General features: G+C 50.5%; 3 protein-coding genes and 1 long non-coding RNA gene across 9 annotated transcripts; 2 read left to right on the forward strand and 2 right to left on the reverse strand.

The window, feature by feature from the left end:
* On the reverse strand, positions 1-5,588 carry Br140 (bromodomain-containing protein 140). The gene is made up of 4 exons (XM_001360166.4): positions 4,217-5,588; positions 2,873-4,131; positions 2,515-2,804; positions 1-2,457 (listed from the first exon to the last, which is right to left on the reverse strand). The coding sequence occupies exons 1-4, from the start codon at positions 5,343-5,345 to the stop codon at positions 789-791; spliced, it is 4,347 nt and encodes a 1,448-aa protein (XP_001360203.4). The 5' UTR covers positions 5,346-5,588; the 3' UTR covers positions 1-788.
* Positions 5,589-7,556: 1,968 nt separating this feature from the next.
* Positions 7,557-10,327, forward strand: Incenp (Inner centromere protein). Of its 2 annotated transcripts, XM_002138152.3 has the most exons (6): positions 7,558-7,764; positions 7,836-8,004; positions 8,059-9,106; positions 9,177-9,273; positions 9,335-9,992; positions 10,056-10,327. In XM_002138152.3, the coding sequence occupies exons 1-6, from the start codon at positions 7,696-7,698 to the stop codon at positions 10,247-10,249; spliced, it is 2,235 nt and encodes a 744-aa protein (XP_002138188.2). In that variant the 5' UTR covers positions 7,558-7,695; the 3' UTR covers positions 10,250-10,327. The 2 variants fall into 2 exon arrangements, with proteins under 2 accessions (XP_033234955.1, XP_002138188.2); XM_033379064.1 differs by having other exon boundaries at positions 7,557-7,764; positions 7,836-9,106.
* On the reverse strand, positions 10,322-12,777 carry LOC26533461 (uncharacterized). 4 transcript variants are annotated; one of them, XR_001452045.2, is made up of 3 exons: positions 12,506-12,777; positions 10,651-11,560; positions 10,322-10,579 (listed from the first exon to the last, which is right to left on the reverse strand). It is a non-coding gene; the product is annotated as an uncharacterized lncRNA (long non-coding RNA). The 4 variants fall into 4 exon arrangements; XR_001452044.2 differs by having other exon boundaries at positions 10,651-11,301; positions 12,506-12,773; XR_004468945.1 differs by lacking the exon at positions 12,506-12,777 and having other exon boundaries at positions 10,651-11,301; positions 11,406-12,284.
* A 347-nt stretch (positions 12,778-13,124) lies between these two features.
* LOC6898109 (histone-lysine N-methyltransferase, H3 lysine-79 specific-like) lies at positions 13,125-15,977 on the forward strand. 2 transcript variants are annotated; one of them, XM_002138153.3, is made up of 6 exons: positions 13,126-13,381; positions 13,452-13,620; positions 13,675-14,722; positions 14,793-14,889; positions 14,951-15,596; positions 15,660-15,977. In XM_002138153.3, exons 1-6 carry the CDS (start codon positions 13,313-13,315, stop codon positions 15,851-15,853), a joined length of 2,223 nt encoding a protein of 740 aa, XP_002138189.2. In that variant the 5' UTR covers positions 13,126-13,312; the 3' UTR covers positions 15,854-15,977. The 2 variants fall into 2 exon arrangements, with proteins under 2 accessions (XP_033234956.1, XP_002138189.2); XM_033379065.1 differs by having other exon boundaries at positions 13,125-13,381; positions 13,452-14,722.
* Positions 15,978-16,094: the final 117 nt, after the last annotated feature.

The raw sequence follows: 16,094 nt of genomic DNA on the forward strand, positions 1-16,094 counted from the left end.
TTGTAATAATCATTATATTCATGCGGAAATCAGGACATACACTATTTCATATATATAGTATATATATTTATGTATCGATTTATGCAGATACATACTCACAAACACACACACAGACGCACACACACACGTACTCGTACAGTTTATAATGCTATTTGTAAATTGTTCATCTTGGTTTTAAGGTTTTTTTACTTTACACATGTTGCTTAGCGTTTTCTTTATGTTTTTGGACTTATCCTGTAGATTGTTCTTAAAACTATTTAACTTAAACATTGATTTGATTTCGTGTGAAACATTGTGAGGTTATATAAATTCCATCTTGTTGCCGTGTTTCGTATTCATTTCGGTAGATAATAAGGGGGGTTTAAGGATTGGATTGGGAGGGGCATATGCATTTAACATTTTTTCATAATAGTAGAAGCTAAATATCCAAATATATAATTTACAAACTGATCGATAATAAACCGCGTGGATTACAAAAACTGTACATAATCGTGGCCTGGCAGGGATCGGGGTCTCCGACAAACAAAAAATCAAGGTCACTTGCAGTGCTAAATGGGAAACGAAATACTCTAATGGAGGGCCTTCTTCTGCTTCTGCTTCTGCTTCTGATTCTGCATCATCTTCCACTTCATCCACATCTTCGAATAACAACAAATGACATAAAAATACACACACTATATAGAAGGACCGGGGGATATACATATGTATAGTAGAAGAGGGAGGGGGAGCACAGTATATGGCTAATTTCGAGCGGCGCCTTAGCTCAGACGCAATTGGGCAAATAGCTTTCACATGATCGGATCGGGTCCTTGGCCCTCGAGGTCCGATACCTGGCTCTGGTAGTGCAGGGCGTCCTGGTACGCCTTCTTCACGGCCTTCCGCTCCGCCGGCTTCCGGGACTCGATCAGCTTCTGCTGGTCCACCTTTTTGTCTATGCCCAGGATATCCAGCTTGTTGGCCGGCAGCCACTGCCAGGTGCGCTTCACATCGAAGAACAGCACCAGAAACACTATGTCGTCCAAGCAGTTCTTGCGCAGTGCCAGCACATCCGTGGGCGGGGCGGGCAGGGGCACTCCATTGTAGACGAACCCCTTGGGAGTCTTCGGGTCGAGTATTAAGGCGGGATACCACGGATAGCCACGGCACTTGGCCCACACCAGCTGTAACGGCTCCAGGGTTGGCTTGTGCGAGTTGTGGTGCCTGGTCATCGTCACCACCTCCTCCGCGTCTTCGCCGTGCCGACTCCTGTTGTTGTTTGTGGTTGCCGTTGCCGTGGTGTTCCTTCTCGCCTTGATGTTGTTCACCAACGGAGAGACGATGCTGGGCGTGGCCGAGCGCAATTTGCCCGCCTTCCGCATGATCGGCGGCGGTGTGGCCGTGGAGCTCGTCGTCGACTCGCTGAGATTGCTGCGCCTCTTACCCCGACCCCGAGCAGCCGACATGACCGGGCCCCGTGCCGCCATCGGTATGGGAGTGGGGGTGGGTGTGCTGCGGGATGTTCTCGTCTTGCTCGGCCTGCCTCTCCTCTTCTGATGCGGCGGCTGTCCATCCATCACCGCCTCATCTTCGCTGGAGCTGCCGCTGGCCCCGCTACTGCTGCTGATGGCCATGTTCCCGTTGCCCTGGCTGTTGTTCAGGCTGGCGTGCTGCAGGTCCATGGCGTCAGTGGTGCCGTCCTGCGATGTGGACTCCCTCTCTTCGCTGTGCCCGTCGCTGGCCTCGTCGCTGTCAAAGTCCGAACAGCTGCCGGATATGCTGAAGTCGGAACAGCTGCTGCAGGGGCTGCTGGACTGGGAGGGGCCTTCGTCGCTGTCGCTCACGTCCCGCTGGTTGTTTGCCCGGTAAACGCGAAAGCTGTCCGGAATGCGCTCGAATAGCCGTGCGTCCGGCAGCGGCATGGCCTGGCCGGAGGCACTGGCTCCCGCTGATACTGCCGCTGCAGCTGCAGCAGCTGCTGCTGCCGCTGCCGCCGCAGGATTAGGAGACTTCTTTGGTGACATGGAGGCACTGTTTCTCAGCTCTGGCAGGCGTCGGTAGCGGCCCGGCCTCTTTGGCGACTTCACGCCAAGATTGAGGCTCATCTTGCTGCTGATCGACAGGGCCGTGGATGTCAGGCTGGCCGCTGCAGCTGCTCCAGCTAGTGCACCCGCACCCGAAGCCGGAGATGCACTCACGCCTGCGCCAACGCCCGTTCCGGCGCTGCTGTTCTGCGTCAACGCAAAGTTTGCGACAGAGGCAGAGGCATTGGGAGCGGCCAGGACACTGTTCAGCGAGGCCACGCTTGTGGCAGCCGTGGCCACCGTGGCGTTGGAAGAGGAGCTGGCACTGGCACTGGCGCTGATGGACTGGCTGCTGGAGGATTGCGAATTGTGGTGTTCCTCCTTCACGGGCGTCGTCAGTGGCTCAGAGGGTCGCTTTAGAGCCGCCTGAGACTTCCGCGTCAGCAGTATGGCCGTCCTAAGGGCGATTGCAAGGTTAGAATTGGTTAAGCTATAGCATATGGATGCGTCTCACCTTCGGTTGATGCCCACGGGCGAGCTACTGTTGTTGAGACTCTTGATGGGGCTGCAGGGCGGAGTTTGCGTCGTGTTTAGCATATTCTTGGCGGCCTCCTCATCGCCATCGCCTACCGAATCCTCCTCAGAGTCATCCTCGTCTTCCAGGTCTTCATCCTGCTCCAGATCCATGTCCATGGCGATGGTGTTCAGACGCTTGCGCGATCGCTTCTTGGACGGGGAGCCTTGTCCTCCTCTAGCCTCATCCTCGTCGCTCCGGGAGCGATTGGCATGCACTGACGAATGACGCTGAAGGAAGAGCTCGAGACGTTAGTTTATGATCGGAAAGGAAAGGGCTAGGGATGGGCAACACTTACCGCTGCATAGCGCGCCTTTTGCAGCGATTTGCGCATCCGCGTGATCTCCAGGCGAATCTGTTTAATTTTCTTGGTGCGGTAGCTGGGATTCTTGAGCACCTGCGACTTGTCGGCCAGGATAAGCAGTTTCTGGACGATATCTTCGCTGGCCGGCACCGCCAGCAGCTGGCGCAGCTCCTGCTCCACCTCCGCCTCCACATGGTCGACATGCGATCGCTGCGATCGCTCTAGCAGGCCATCACGCTGCAGCTCCTTGCGCAGCTGTACGAACAGAGGAGCCGCCTGGTCGCGTAGACGTATACCGGCGCGATAGAACACCGTGTCCTTGTTGTTGTACGCCAGACAGTTCTGGATCATCAGATCGAAGTCGGTCTCGAGCTGCTCCAGAGTCGTGTACTGGCAGTCCTTGAGCCGCGTCCGCATGGTGCCCAGGTCCATGGGGTGTTTCACGATGTCCGTGTAGTCGGGCACCTCGCTGGTGTCCACCGGCTCGCGGAATATCTCCATGGTATCGCGAGCCTCGAGGGCATCCAGCAGCTTAGTCAGCGCCGACTCAAGCGGATTGAGCTGCAGCATCACCACCTCCTCGGAGATCTTCACAAAGGCCACCTTTAGCTTCTCCCGCTTTCGCACCAGCTCGCAGAGGAGGCGGGCCCGCTCTAGGTCCTGGCGCAGGCACTGCCAGTACTTCAGTTGCCTGTACAGCTCGTTCGTGTCCGGGGAGCCCTCGATGCCGTTCCGCTGGATCACGCCGTGATTGTGGCCCTGGCTCTGCAGTCGACGCAGAAGCGGCACACCATTCCGGTAGTGGCGCTTCAGGGTCCAGTAAGCGATGATGCGGTCCAGGAACTCCTTCTTCTTCTGCATAGTGACCATGGTGGCGATCTCCTGGACACGATCCGGGGGTATCGTTGGGATCAGCACTACTGGAGCCGTGGATCTCTTCTTGGCCAGCGCTTTGCGCGCCTCCCGCATCTTGTGGCGCGTGTCCTCGAAGTCGGGCACGTTCATCTTCAGCTTAGCGTCTGCCGGCGTGTGGGCGTGACAGTAGGCAAACTTCTGTACATGCATGGAGGAGTCGTTGTGGCCGTCTTTGATCGTGTCCATGGTCATGTAGAGGCCTGCCTGCTGGGCACAGGTCACGTGGAAGGCGGCATAGCAGCTATTCCTGTGGCACTGGATGCAGGCACCCAGACCCTTCTCCTTGCACACATAGCACGTGAGGCGCCAGCGTGCAGGGGGAATGGTCTCGATAGAATCTAGGACCATAGAAGGATCACAAGTTAGTCAGAAAGAGCGACAGAAAGAGAGCGAGGCGAGACAGGGCGGGAGAGGAATACAAACCAATTGGCTCCAGGAAGACGGTGTTGGCGAACCGCACCTCGGGTATCCATAGAGCACACACCACATGCGCCCACTGGCCGTGATCCGTCTGCTTGAAAGCGCCGCCGGCGTTGGGGCAGAGGACACAGTTGACCGGCTTGCTGGGCGACTGGAGGCAGCGCCGGCACAACCATTGGCCCTCGGGGATGTAGGGGACGCCGTAGCAGTCCTGGTGCACCGCCAGGTTGCACATGTCGCAAAACAGTATCACGTTGGTGTTCTGGCACTCACCGTCGAGGCAGATGCAGCAGACCGCATCGTCATCCACCTCGACACCAGTAGGCGTGCCATTGGCCGCCGCCTGGAAGTGCGACTCCTTCTCGAGCCGGTCCATCAGCAGCTCCATTGTGTCGATGCTGACAGCAGTAAGGCCGAGCTTCTGGCGTTCCTCGTTCATGTGCTCCAGCCAGGCGGAGTCCTCCTCATCGACATCGTACTCGATCTCACCGTCGAGCTCCTCCAGGGACTTCTCGATGAAGCGATAGTAGGCCAGCGGTCGGGGCGGGGCATCAGGCACATTGTAGTCTTCGATTTCGCACACCTTCGCCACCGGCACCTGCACCTTGGCCCACGGCGCATTCTCCTCCAGCGGCGGGGCATCCGCATTCAGGATGCAGCCCCTCTCTACCAGAGCGACAAACTCGTCTTCCTCCACCATCGGCAGGGCATCGTCGATGCCCAGGCGCACGCTCTTGCCCTCTATATTGAAGGTGACTGTGGCTTCCTCCTCGTTGTAGGCGACCAGGGACTCGGGATTGGCGTACTGATGCCGAGTACCGCTCCCGCTGCTGCCGGAGCAGCCGTTCTTGGCCTCCCCGCTAACGATGGACGCATCACCGCCACTGCCGTTGTCCTTTGGCTTGGGCGTGGAGTGGTGCGTGGAGCGTGAGCGCGCCTTTTTTCGGTTCGGCGTCAGGACGGGCGTCAGCGGCTGCGGATTGTCGTGGTCGTACTTCACCAGATGGTACTGCAGCCCCATGATGGTCTTGTAGCTGCGGCCGCAGTCGCGCACTGGACACGCATACGGTGGCGGGGATTGCTTGTTCTTCATGCCTTTGCAGTACTCCAAGGCATCGAAGTCGAGTCCCATGGCTGCGCTGCGGATGGAGCTACTGCTGCTGCTGCGGCAAGTTTGCTGTGTGTGGGTTCTGCTTTCGAATGGGGACAAGTGTGTCTACTCCCGCATACGGATTCTTATATATACATCTTATTGTTGTTGTCGCAATGCGCGCGGTTTTTTGTTGTCCCCGATTTTCGTTAGCTTGTTGCAAAAAACGCGATCAGTGTGACCGCGGACTTCTGGATGAAACATACGGTCTGACCCTCAGAAATATACCAAAAAGACTTCACAAACTTCAAAATATACCGTAAATATACTGACGTTTTATTTGTGTTCAAGTTCCATCATATTCAAGTTTTTGTTTTTTCGGTTTAATATCACTAGCTATTTAAGACCCTTAGCTCTAAAATAATAATTAAATCCGATTACTTAATCAATGTCCTACAAGACTGAGTTCATTTTAAATTCTCTTCTTTATTGGATTGTTTTAAAATGAGGTTTAAGCAAAATCGGTCAACAACAATTTCCACTAACTACCGATAACTACACATCTGCTACATATTAACTACAGTTTTATGTAGTTACAAAAGCGACACCTGAAGGAGAGATGTGTACGTTTCAAACATTTTTGCCCGTGTTTTTTCATATAATTGAAGCGCCAGTGTGAAAAACCTCCGTTATCCACGTTTGACATGCCTTTTTTCTGACTTTTTTTTTTAAATTTACATTTTCATTCCAAATTATCAGAATTTCAATGCTGATCACGAATTAGCATTCGATGTGTCTTGGGAAGTGGCTACATACGGCATTTCTATATTGGTCAAGAGGGTGAGTCTATGACGCGTCTTAAAAAATGCTAGAAAATACTATGAAAAGTATAAAATTTGCATAGGTTGAGAGCTAGATAAGGTGGCAAGATAAGATAGATAAGTGCGACAAATTACCCTCAGAAATATACCGTCTGTTTTTAAAAAATACCGAAAAATATACCATAGACACAAAACAAACTTAGCCCACTTAAGACCCCTCCTAAATGGCGCAGAAATATTACTGATTGTGAATTCTTCATGTAGATTCATGCCCTTCCTGTGAACTAAAAAACACCAGGATACCTCTCACCTGAACTGGACTAAAATTATTAAATTTTCTTTATTTTCGGTGGCATGTTAAAATACCCCCTACTCCGTCAAGGATTGGAAACCATATTCCTCGATTTTGATATTCGATTCGATTACATAATGATATAATGAACACATAATTTTATTCGATTGATAAATCAATTATCTACAAAATTGGCTAGTTTTAGGGATCCCCTTTTGGTCTAAGTATGAAAAGTAACGCAATTGATAGAAGCTTTTTTAAAGCTTAATTATTAAAGACCTTTACTCAGATTGATATGTTTTACTCATATTCATGCATTTTATTAGTTTCCTGTATATACCATATTTTGATCCCGATACCAATTCTTGGTCTCTGTGCTAAAACAATAAACTGCAAAATTTTGATGTGATAGCCTTAAACATATACTGACTAGATTCTGCATTCACTGGCGACTTAGATGACAAATATTTCTTCAATTCTATAATATCCCTTTCCTCAGGGTATGTAGAATGTTGCCAATTCCGTTCCATGTTATGTAATGGTAATGATTGGAACTGCAAGGTTCTGCGAAAATTAGCCCTACCATCCCGGCTGAGCCACTTTAATAGCCGAAAGCTGAAGACATTCGGACAGCCGCTAAAAGTGAAATACAAATACAAAATAGCCGCAATTATTGGGGAATATCAACAAGACACATCCGGACATGCTTGTCGCAGCCGGTTTCTGTCCATCAAAATACTTGGCAGGGTACTTGCCAGGTCAGTTAAACCACTAACCATACAGTGTACTGTAACCGGACTTGTATATTCACGGTATATCGGTATATAATGGTATACATATTTTGTCAATTTAATCTATCTATTTGTCTCTCTCGCGCGCGCTCTTTGCCCTGTCGTTTAATATTAGCCGCGTCTGCCGTTCAACTTTATATAGAAATCCAAAAAAAGCCAGTATTTACAATAGGCCAGTCAAGTAGACAATTGATTCATTAATCGGTTAAAATTATGTGGGCAGGGCTAACGATTTTATTAAGTTAGTTATATTGCTCGGAATATGAAAAACGTGGATTATGTATAATAGAGCTTGAACTCGTCAGTATATTTTTTAAATTGAATGGTATATCTTGGTATATATCTGAGGGTCGGACGGTATTTTTGGACGATAAGTCCGCGGTCACACTGCAGACGCGCGTCGCATTGCCGCCATTTGAAAAAAACGACTGGAGACCCGAGAAAAAAAGGAATTTGTTTAAATTTGTGTAGATTCTCATTTGTGCCAAATGGATGATATGTTGGATATAATGGAGCCGCTGTCGCGGATGCAGCTGGAACTGGAGGAAATCCGAAAGGTATTTTTTCCCGCTGCCATGGACACAGAACATGGCGATCAATATGGCGGCGCGCTTGTTTTATTTTGCAGGCTCACTTTAAAGAGCTGGAAGAACTATTCTACGGCGTCAAGACCAAGGATGCCAAGGCTGCGGACAATGCCCCGGCGAAGAGCGAAACCTCCGCGGTGACACCACAGCAGACCAAGAAGCGTCCCAAACGGCTGACCGCTCTGACTGAGAACACAGATGATTCCCAAGGTGAGTTGTGCTGGGGGCCAAAGGAGACCAAAACTCACCTTGCACTCTTCCCAGATGCCCCCGACGTCACGGCAGAGTCCTCGGGCCGCCAAAGTGCGCGGTTGAGCAACTCCCAGCTTTTGGCTATTGCCGAGGTGGAGAACCTGAACAGCACAGCCTCGTTAATGCCGCCGCCACCGGCACCGACTCTAGCCGACACCACCATAAGCTCGGGCCGGCCGCAGCGGGCTGCCAAATTGAAAACGGAAAAATTGCTCAAGGAGCCCTCTCTCATCCGAAAGATGCGTCGCCCCAGCGAAGAGGATTCGATCCGGGTGAAGGTGGAGAGCGAACAGCGCGTCTCGCAGGTCAACGGCAGGACGCACAACATAGCACCGGATCCCAAACCGTCAGTTGTGAAGGAGACACAGCCACAGGAGGCACCAACAAAACTACCAATAGAGCCCATCAAGAAGCCAGCCGAAGTCTTCGCCTCCAAGAATGTGTGCGTCAAAGTCAAGCGGGAGAAGTTTACCGGCGAAATGCCGCCGCCCCTACCGGCCACAGATACCACAGCCACAATTTTGGAGACGGATGCTACCAGGTCGGATGAGACTGCATTCAGCAATACTACAACGGCATCCGAGATGTCCAAGAAGGGGCGAAAGAAGAAGAAGGATGGCGCCTGCCATCGGCCCATCAAGGTGGAGCGGTTTAGTGAAATTGATAAAAACTCGCCCGTCTCCTCGCGTACTCGCAAAAACAGCACCGAGTCGCGCAACCAGGAGCGCTCCATCTACAAAGACGCCCTCGAGGGGCCGCCCATCGAAGAACAGCAGCAGCAGGCTTCTGCTGGCGACGCCACTAATGAAACGATGACCTTGTCCAACGCCACAATGGTTCTGGGTCCGGCTCCCACCGACGAAAGTCCCAACATTGCACCGGCCGACGCCACCTTCGAAGTTATTACTAACAAGAAGGGGCCACCAAAGCCAGTGTCAGAGCCAAGGCGGGACAGTCTCCTGACAGAGGATGAGTCGCTGGACGACAGGGTACCAGTGCCGAAATTTCTCTCGAATGTGAAGACCATGAAGCTACCCGGCCGCACCCATGAGCTGTTTAAGTGAGTATGAGTAAAATCTGGAGACTATTTGAATTGGAGCATCAATACTTCCCTTTTGACCTGCCCACAGTCCGCTCTTGCAGAGTCCAGTGAAGATGCGCGTGGAGGCCTTCGAAAATGCGGCCATTGCCCAGAGCAACTTACGCTCCCAGCGAGCCAAGGATACGGTAAGAGTGCAGTGCTCTCCCTCGTTTGTTCGGGAATTGATGATTGATGATCCTTTTTCAGGGCACGAACACGAGCAACACGCCCAAGATTGGCAAGTTGCAGCCACCGACTGTGGGGCGCTTTTATACGCCCACTCAGACCTCAAGTCTATTGCCCGTGAGCTCGGCCCAGCCCAAGAAGGCCCCCATGAGTGCCTCGAAGGCAACGACGCTGCTGAAGACTGCCACCGGGACCAACCTGAAGTCCACCAGTTCTGCATCCACCAAGAGCCTGTTACGCGAGAACAGCGGTGAAGACTTCCGCAAGGGTCTGCACAACCTGGCCGAGGAGCGCAAGAAGCTGCGTGAGCAGAAGCATCAGCACGCCGCCCAGCAGCGAGAGGCAAAGGAGCGGGAGCGAGCCGAACGCATTGCCAAGCAGACCGCGGAACGCGCCAAGAAACAGGAGGAACGAAAGAAGCTGGAGGAGCGTAAGCGGCTGGAGGTTGAGGAGCTGAATCGTAAGATGCGCCAGCAGGAGGAGGCCGAGGCCCTCAGGAAAGCCAAGATCCGGGAGCTGGAGAATCAGAAGCTGGCACAGTTGACCGGGGCCAAGAAGAAGATGCTGCCACCGCAGCCGAAGACAAAATACACATGGGACATGCTGCACGAGGATGACTCCACCGATGACGAGGGCAAGGTCACCCACAAGCGTCCGCCAGCACCCACCTGGAGTCGCAGTAAGTTAGCGTTTTCTTTAGCCAGTGTCTGATCTAATCTGAAATTTTGTAACCCATTTTTAGGCCATGTACGCGGCGAAGCGATTGCCATGCAGAGCCACTGTCCCACCGATGTCATCGACAGCTTCTTCTCGGTGGCCCCCACCACTCCGGACCTGAAACTGATTTTCCCCAACATCGATCCCAGCCAGCTGAAGCGCAACTCCAGCGTGCTCTGGTCCACGCCCCCACGTTACTCGGAGCTCCCAAAATACTAGTTATACACAAACATACGTATATAAAATAATCCCATGTTTTTCTTACTGTTTTCTATGGAAATATAAATGAAGTTTAAATTAAGTAAATTTATTTGCGAAACGCAATGCAAGTTACCGCTCGATACCACTCCATTCCACTTGATTCCCTCTGACACTAATACCCAACTGCCTAAGAACTATTTAAGCCGCCGGCGTGCTCAATTAATGGTCTTCTTGGGGTCTTGCCAGGGGGCTTGATGTTTTGATGCCCCGAGGTGTTTCCATTAACAGTGAAGGTGCTGTTGTTGTTTTTGCTTCTACTGCTGCTGCTGTCGATTCGTGAAAAGTGGTCTAAAAGAAGGTTTAAGCAGGTGAGTATGAAAATTAACGCAATTGAGTATGGATGTAACGAAATTTTTTACATTTTGGTGGTATTTGTTGCTTGTTAGCCTGTGTCTGGGCATTTGTATACTTTATTTCGTTAATTTCAAAGATAGAAGATGCTTTTTTAAAGATTAATTAATAAAGACCTTTTCTCAAATTGATATGTTTTATGCATTTTATTTCATGCATTTAATTAGTTTCCTGTATATACCATATCCTGATCCCGATACCAATTCTTGGTCTCTGTGCTAAAACAATAAACTGCAAAATTTTGATGTGATAAACGGTTTTGGTAACTGAATCGGGTTGGAAACGGAAACGGCCAATAATATTGTAATGTGTGCCGTTCCCTTCGTGCCCCAGTTTTTGGAGAGGCGACGTCGGTGCTACCGTGAGTGCCTACTGGTCTTGCAGTTGCAATTGCTGGGGCGTCTGCTGTTGGTTGCTGCTTTTGCTTCCTCCAGAGCGTCCTCCCAGGATATCGTTGATGGAATGCTTTGTGTTCATCTGCTGCTGCTGGTGGTGGCTCCTATATGGGATGTGTGGTGGCAGACCAGGCCACCAGGGCACTCCATCGACGGGATCGAGGGGATGCTGGCCAGGTAAGGGCTGTCCAGGAGTGAAGGGGCGGAGGCGTCCAGGTGTTGGAGCTGCTGCGGCAGACCGGAAGTCAACAAGTTCAACACCAACTAAAGAAGATTCGGTTTTATATATGGGTTTTTTAATATCGGGAACCTCTTAGACGATTCCATCTTCAAATAGAATATTGAAAAGGTTCGTTTCTATTATTAACTTCAACTTTATGCGAATGAGCCGTTCGTTTTAATCCTCGACGAGCTGCATGTTTGTTAGAAAAGGGAATGCTGCCAATGAGTTCCCTGTGCTGTGGGACAGCATTTGGCGAAGGAGTACACTGAAACTTAGGATGGATTTGGGGCCAATGCTGATCTATGGCAACAACAGAGATTTAAACATAAGCTTGATTCATATGTATTTTGAAGGATGATATGATGCGATGCGAGTGCAGAAAGTCCACGCCGGTTAGGAGCTCACGCGAGAGACGCTACCAGGATCGGGATCCCACACGATAGCTAGATAATGCTCAGGCATATGTACAGATACTGCACGATGGGTGGCAGGAAGTGGGACATGTGGACGCGGTAGGGGAACCGTTTTCCCAGATTCGTAGATCTGGTAGATATGCTTATTCTCAATAATTCTGCGCTTTTAGTTTTCTCGTATCATTTAACTGGAATCTGGATACAAAATTAAGTTTATCTAGCCTTTAAAGTCTCTGGGATCTAGGCGCTCATCGGTTCGCACAGACGGACAGACATGCATGGCTATATTCATTCGGCTATTGATGCTGATCAAGAATATAAATACTTTATGGGGTCAAAAAAAATTAAAATTATCCAGCCTTGAAGGAAAGTGATTCATCAATCCGATAAAATTATGAGCTCGGAGCTGAGGGGTATTCTTCATCGGCTTAACTCAGGCTGTTGAGCTGTTTCAATTGAGGGTTTTATTGGTAGATTAAGTGGGTTCAGGTGACGAGTCGTCTCTGAGTAAATTCTTAAAGTACGCTTGTAAACATCAAATAAAACTTCCCATTACATTTTTATACCCGATACTCAAAATTAGTATTGGGGTATATTAGATTTGTGGTGAAAGTGGACCCCATAAAGTATATATATTCTTGATCAGCATCAATAGCCGAGTCGATTGAGCCATGTCTGTCTGTCCGTCTGTCCGTCCGTCCGTAGTGCTCAAAGACTATAAGAGCTAGAGCAACGATTTTTTTAATCCAGACTTCTGTGATATGTCACTGCTACAAGAATATTTCAAAACTGTGCCCGTCCACTTACAATCAGTAAATTTTCCGCCATTTACCTCAAATCGATCAACTGTTTAAATAGAGGGAGCCAAGTGGGCTAAGTTAGCACTTAGCACTTAGTCCGAGGTCACACTAATTCTCTTGCCCCCGTTGACCGATTTTGCTTAAACCGTATTTTGTAAGCAATGCAATACAGATGAAAACTGAAATTTAAACGGTCTTGTAGGAAATTGATGAAGTAATTGGATAATAATACGAGTATTCGACGAGTATATATCAGAAGTCAGACGTACATTTCGGTATATTTTTGTGGGTCGGACGGTATATTTGAGCGATAGACCCGCGGTCACATTGCAGACGCGCGGCTCCAGGGTTTACGGTATTTTTAATACTTTTTGGTATTTTTTCGGTCAAAATTGAACCGACGGTATATTCACGGTATATCGGTATGTAATGGTATATTTTGTCAATTTAATCAATTTATTAAATTTTCTGTTTCCCTTTTGTTATTAGCGGCGTCTGCCGTTCAACTGTATATAGAAATCCAATATTGCACGGAATATCAAAAACGTGGAATATGTATAAAAGAGCTTGAACTCGTCAGTATATTCTTGGTATATTTTTAAAATTAAACGGTATATTTTGGTATATTTCTGAGGACCGGACGGTATATTTGAGTGATAAGTCCGCGGTCACACTGCAGACGCGCGTCGCATTGTGGACATTTGAAAAAACGACTGGAGACTCGAGAAAAAAAGGACCAGTATCTGATCAATGTGGCTACAGTGCTACGATCAAAATCCGATCATCCTTGAGATGATTTAAAACCCAAAAAAATTTGTGTAGATTCTCATTTGTGAAAAATGGATGACATGTTGGATATAATGCAGCCGCTGTCGCGGATGAAGCTGGAACTGGAGGAAATCCGAAAGGTATTTTTTCGGCTGCAATGGACATAGAACACGGTGATCAATATAGCGGCGCGCTTGTTTTTTTTTGCAGGCTCACTTTAAAGAGCTGGAAGAACTATTCTACGGCGTCAAGACCAAAGATGCCAAGGCTGCGGACAATGCCCCGGCGCAGAGCGAAACCTCCGCGGTGACGCCACAGCAGACCAAGAAGCGTCCCAAACGGCTGACCGCTCTGACTGAGAACACAGATGATTCCCAAGGTGAGTTGTGCTGTGGGCCAAAGGAGACCAAGACTCACCTTGCACTCTCCCCAGATGCCCCCGACGTCACGGCAGAGTCCTCGGGCCGCCAAAGTGCGCGGTTGAGCAACTCCCAGCTTTTGGCTATTGCCGAGGTGGAGAACCTGAACAGCACAGCCTCGTTAATGCCGCCGCCACCGGCACCGACTCTAGCCGACACCACCATAAGCTCGGGCCGGCCGCAGCGGGCTGCCAAATTGAAAACGGAAAAATTGCTCAAGGAGCCCTCTCTCATCCGAAAGATGCGTCGCCCCAGCGAAGAGGATTCGATCCGGGTGAAGGTGGAGAGCGAACAGCGCGTCTCGCAGGTCAACGGCAGGACGCACAACATAGCACCGGATCCCAAACCGTCAGTTGTGAAGGAGACACAGCCACAGGAGGCACCAACAAAACTACCAATAGAGCCCATCAAGAAGCCAGCCGAAGTCTTCGCCTCCAAGAATGTGTGCGTCAAAGTCAAGCGGGAGAAGTTTACCGGCGAAATGCCGCCGCCCCTACCGGCCACAGATACCACAGCCACAATTTTGGAGACGGATGCTACCAGGTCGGATGAGACTGCATTCAGCAATACTACAACGGCATCCGAGATGTCCAAGAAGGGGCGAAAGAAGAAGAAGGATGGCGCCTGCCATCGGCCCATCAAGGTGGAGCGGTTTAGTGAAATTGATAAAAACTCGCCCGTCTCCTCGCGGACTCGCAAAAACAGCACCGAGTCGCGCAACCAGGAGCGCTCCATCTACAAAGACGCCCTCGAGGGGCCGCCCATCGAAGAACAGCAGCAGCAGGCTTCTGCTGGCGACGCCACTAATGAAACGATGACCTTGTCCAACGCCACAATGGTGCTGGGTCCGGCTCCCACCGACGAAAGTCCCAACATTGCACCGGCCGACGCCACCTTCGAAGTTATTACTAGCAAGAAGGGGCCACCAAAGCCAGTGTCAGAGCCAAGGCGGGACAGTCTCCTGACAGAGGATGAGTCGCTGGACGACAGGGTACCAGTGCCGAAATTTCTCTCGAATGTGAAGACCATGAAGCTGCCCGGCCGCACCCATGAGCTGTTTAAGTGAGTATGAGCAAAATCTGGAGACTATTTGAATTGGAGCATCAATACTTCCCTTTTGACCTGCCCACAGTCCGCTCTTGCAGAGTCCAGTGAAGATGCGCGTGGAGGCCTTCGAAAATGCGGCCATTGCCCAGAGCAACTTACGCTCCCAGCGAGCCAAGGATACGGTAAGAGTGCAGTGCTCTCCCTCGTTTGTTCGGGAATTGATGATTGATGATCCTTTTTCAGGGCACGAACACGAGCAACACGCCCAAGATTGGCAAGTTGCAGCCACCGACTGTGGGGCGCTTTTATACGCCCACTCAGACCTCAAGTCTATTGCCCGTGAGCTCGGCCCAGCCCAAGAAGGCCCCCATGAGTGCCTCGAAGGCAACGACGCTGCTGAAGACTGCCACCGGGACCAACCTGAAGTCCACCAGTTCTGCATCCACCAAGAGCCTGTTACGCGAGAACAGCGGCGAAGACTTCCGCAACCTGGCCGAGGAGCGCAAGAAGCTGCGTGAGCAGAAGCATCAGCACGCCGCCCAGCAGCGAGAGGCAAAGGAGCGGGAGCGAGCCGAACGCATTGCCAAGCAGACCGCGGAACGCGCCAAGAAACAGGAGGAACGAAATAAGCTGGAGGAGCGTAAGCGGCTGGAGGTTGAGGAGCTGAATCGTAAGATGCGCCAGCAGGAGGAGGCCGAGGCCCTCAGGAAAGCCAAGATCCGGGAGCTGAAGAATCAGAAGCTGGCACAGTTGACCGGGGCCAAGAAGAAGATGCTGCCACCGCCGCCGAAGACAAAATACACATGGGACATGCTGCACGAGGATGACTCCACCGATGACGAGGGCAAGGTCACCCACAAGCGTCCGCCAGCACCCACCTGGAGTCGCAGTAAGTTAGCGTTTTCTTTAGCCAGTGTCTGATCTAATCTGAAATTTTGTAACCCATTTTTAGGCCATGTACGCGGCGAAGCGATTGCCATGCAGAGCCACTGTCCCACCGATGTCATCGACAGCTTCTTCTCGGTGGCCCCCACCACTCCGGACCTGAAACTGATTTTCCCCAACATCGATCCCAGCCAGCTGAAGCGCAACTCCAGCGTGCTCTGGTCCACGCCCCCACGTTACTCGGAGCTCCCAAAATACTAGTTATACACAAACATACGTATATAAAATAATCCCCTGTTTTTCTAACTGTTTTCTATGGAAATATAAATGAAGTTTAAATTAAATAAATTTATTTGCGAAACGCAATGCAAGTTACCGCTCGATACCACTCCATTCCACTTGATTCCCTCTGACACTAATACCCAACTGCTTAAGAACTATTAAAGCCGCCGGCGTGCTCAATTAATGGTCTTCTTGGGGTCTTGCCAGGGGGCTTGATGTT

This window comes from Drosophila pseudoobscura, chromosome 3 (assembly GCF_009870125.1).
Source record: "Drosophila pseudoobscura strain MV-25-SWS-2005 chromosome 3, UCI_Dpse_MV25, whole genome shotgun sequence".
Classification (NCBI taxonomy): Eukaryota; Metazoa; Arthropoda; class Insecta; order Diptera; family Drosophilidae; genus Drosophila; species Drosophila pseudoobscura.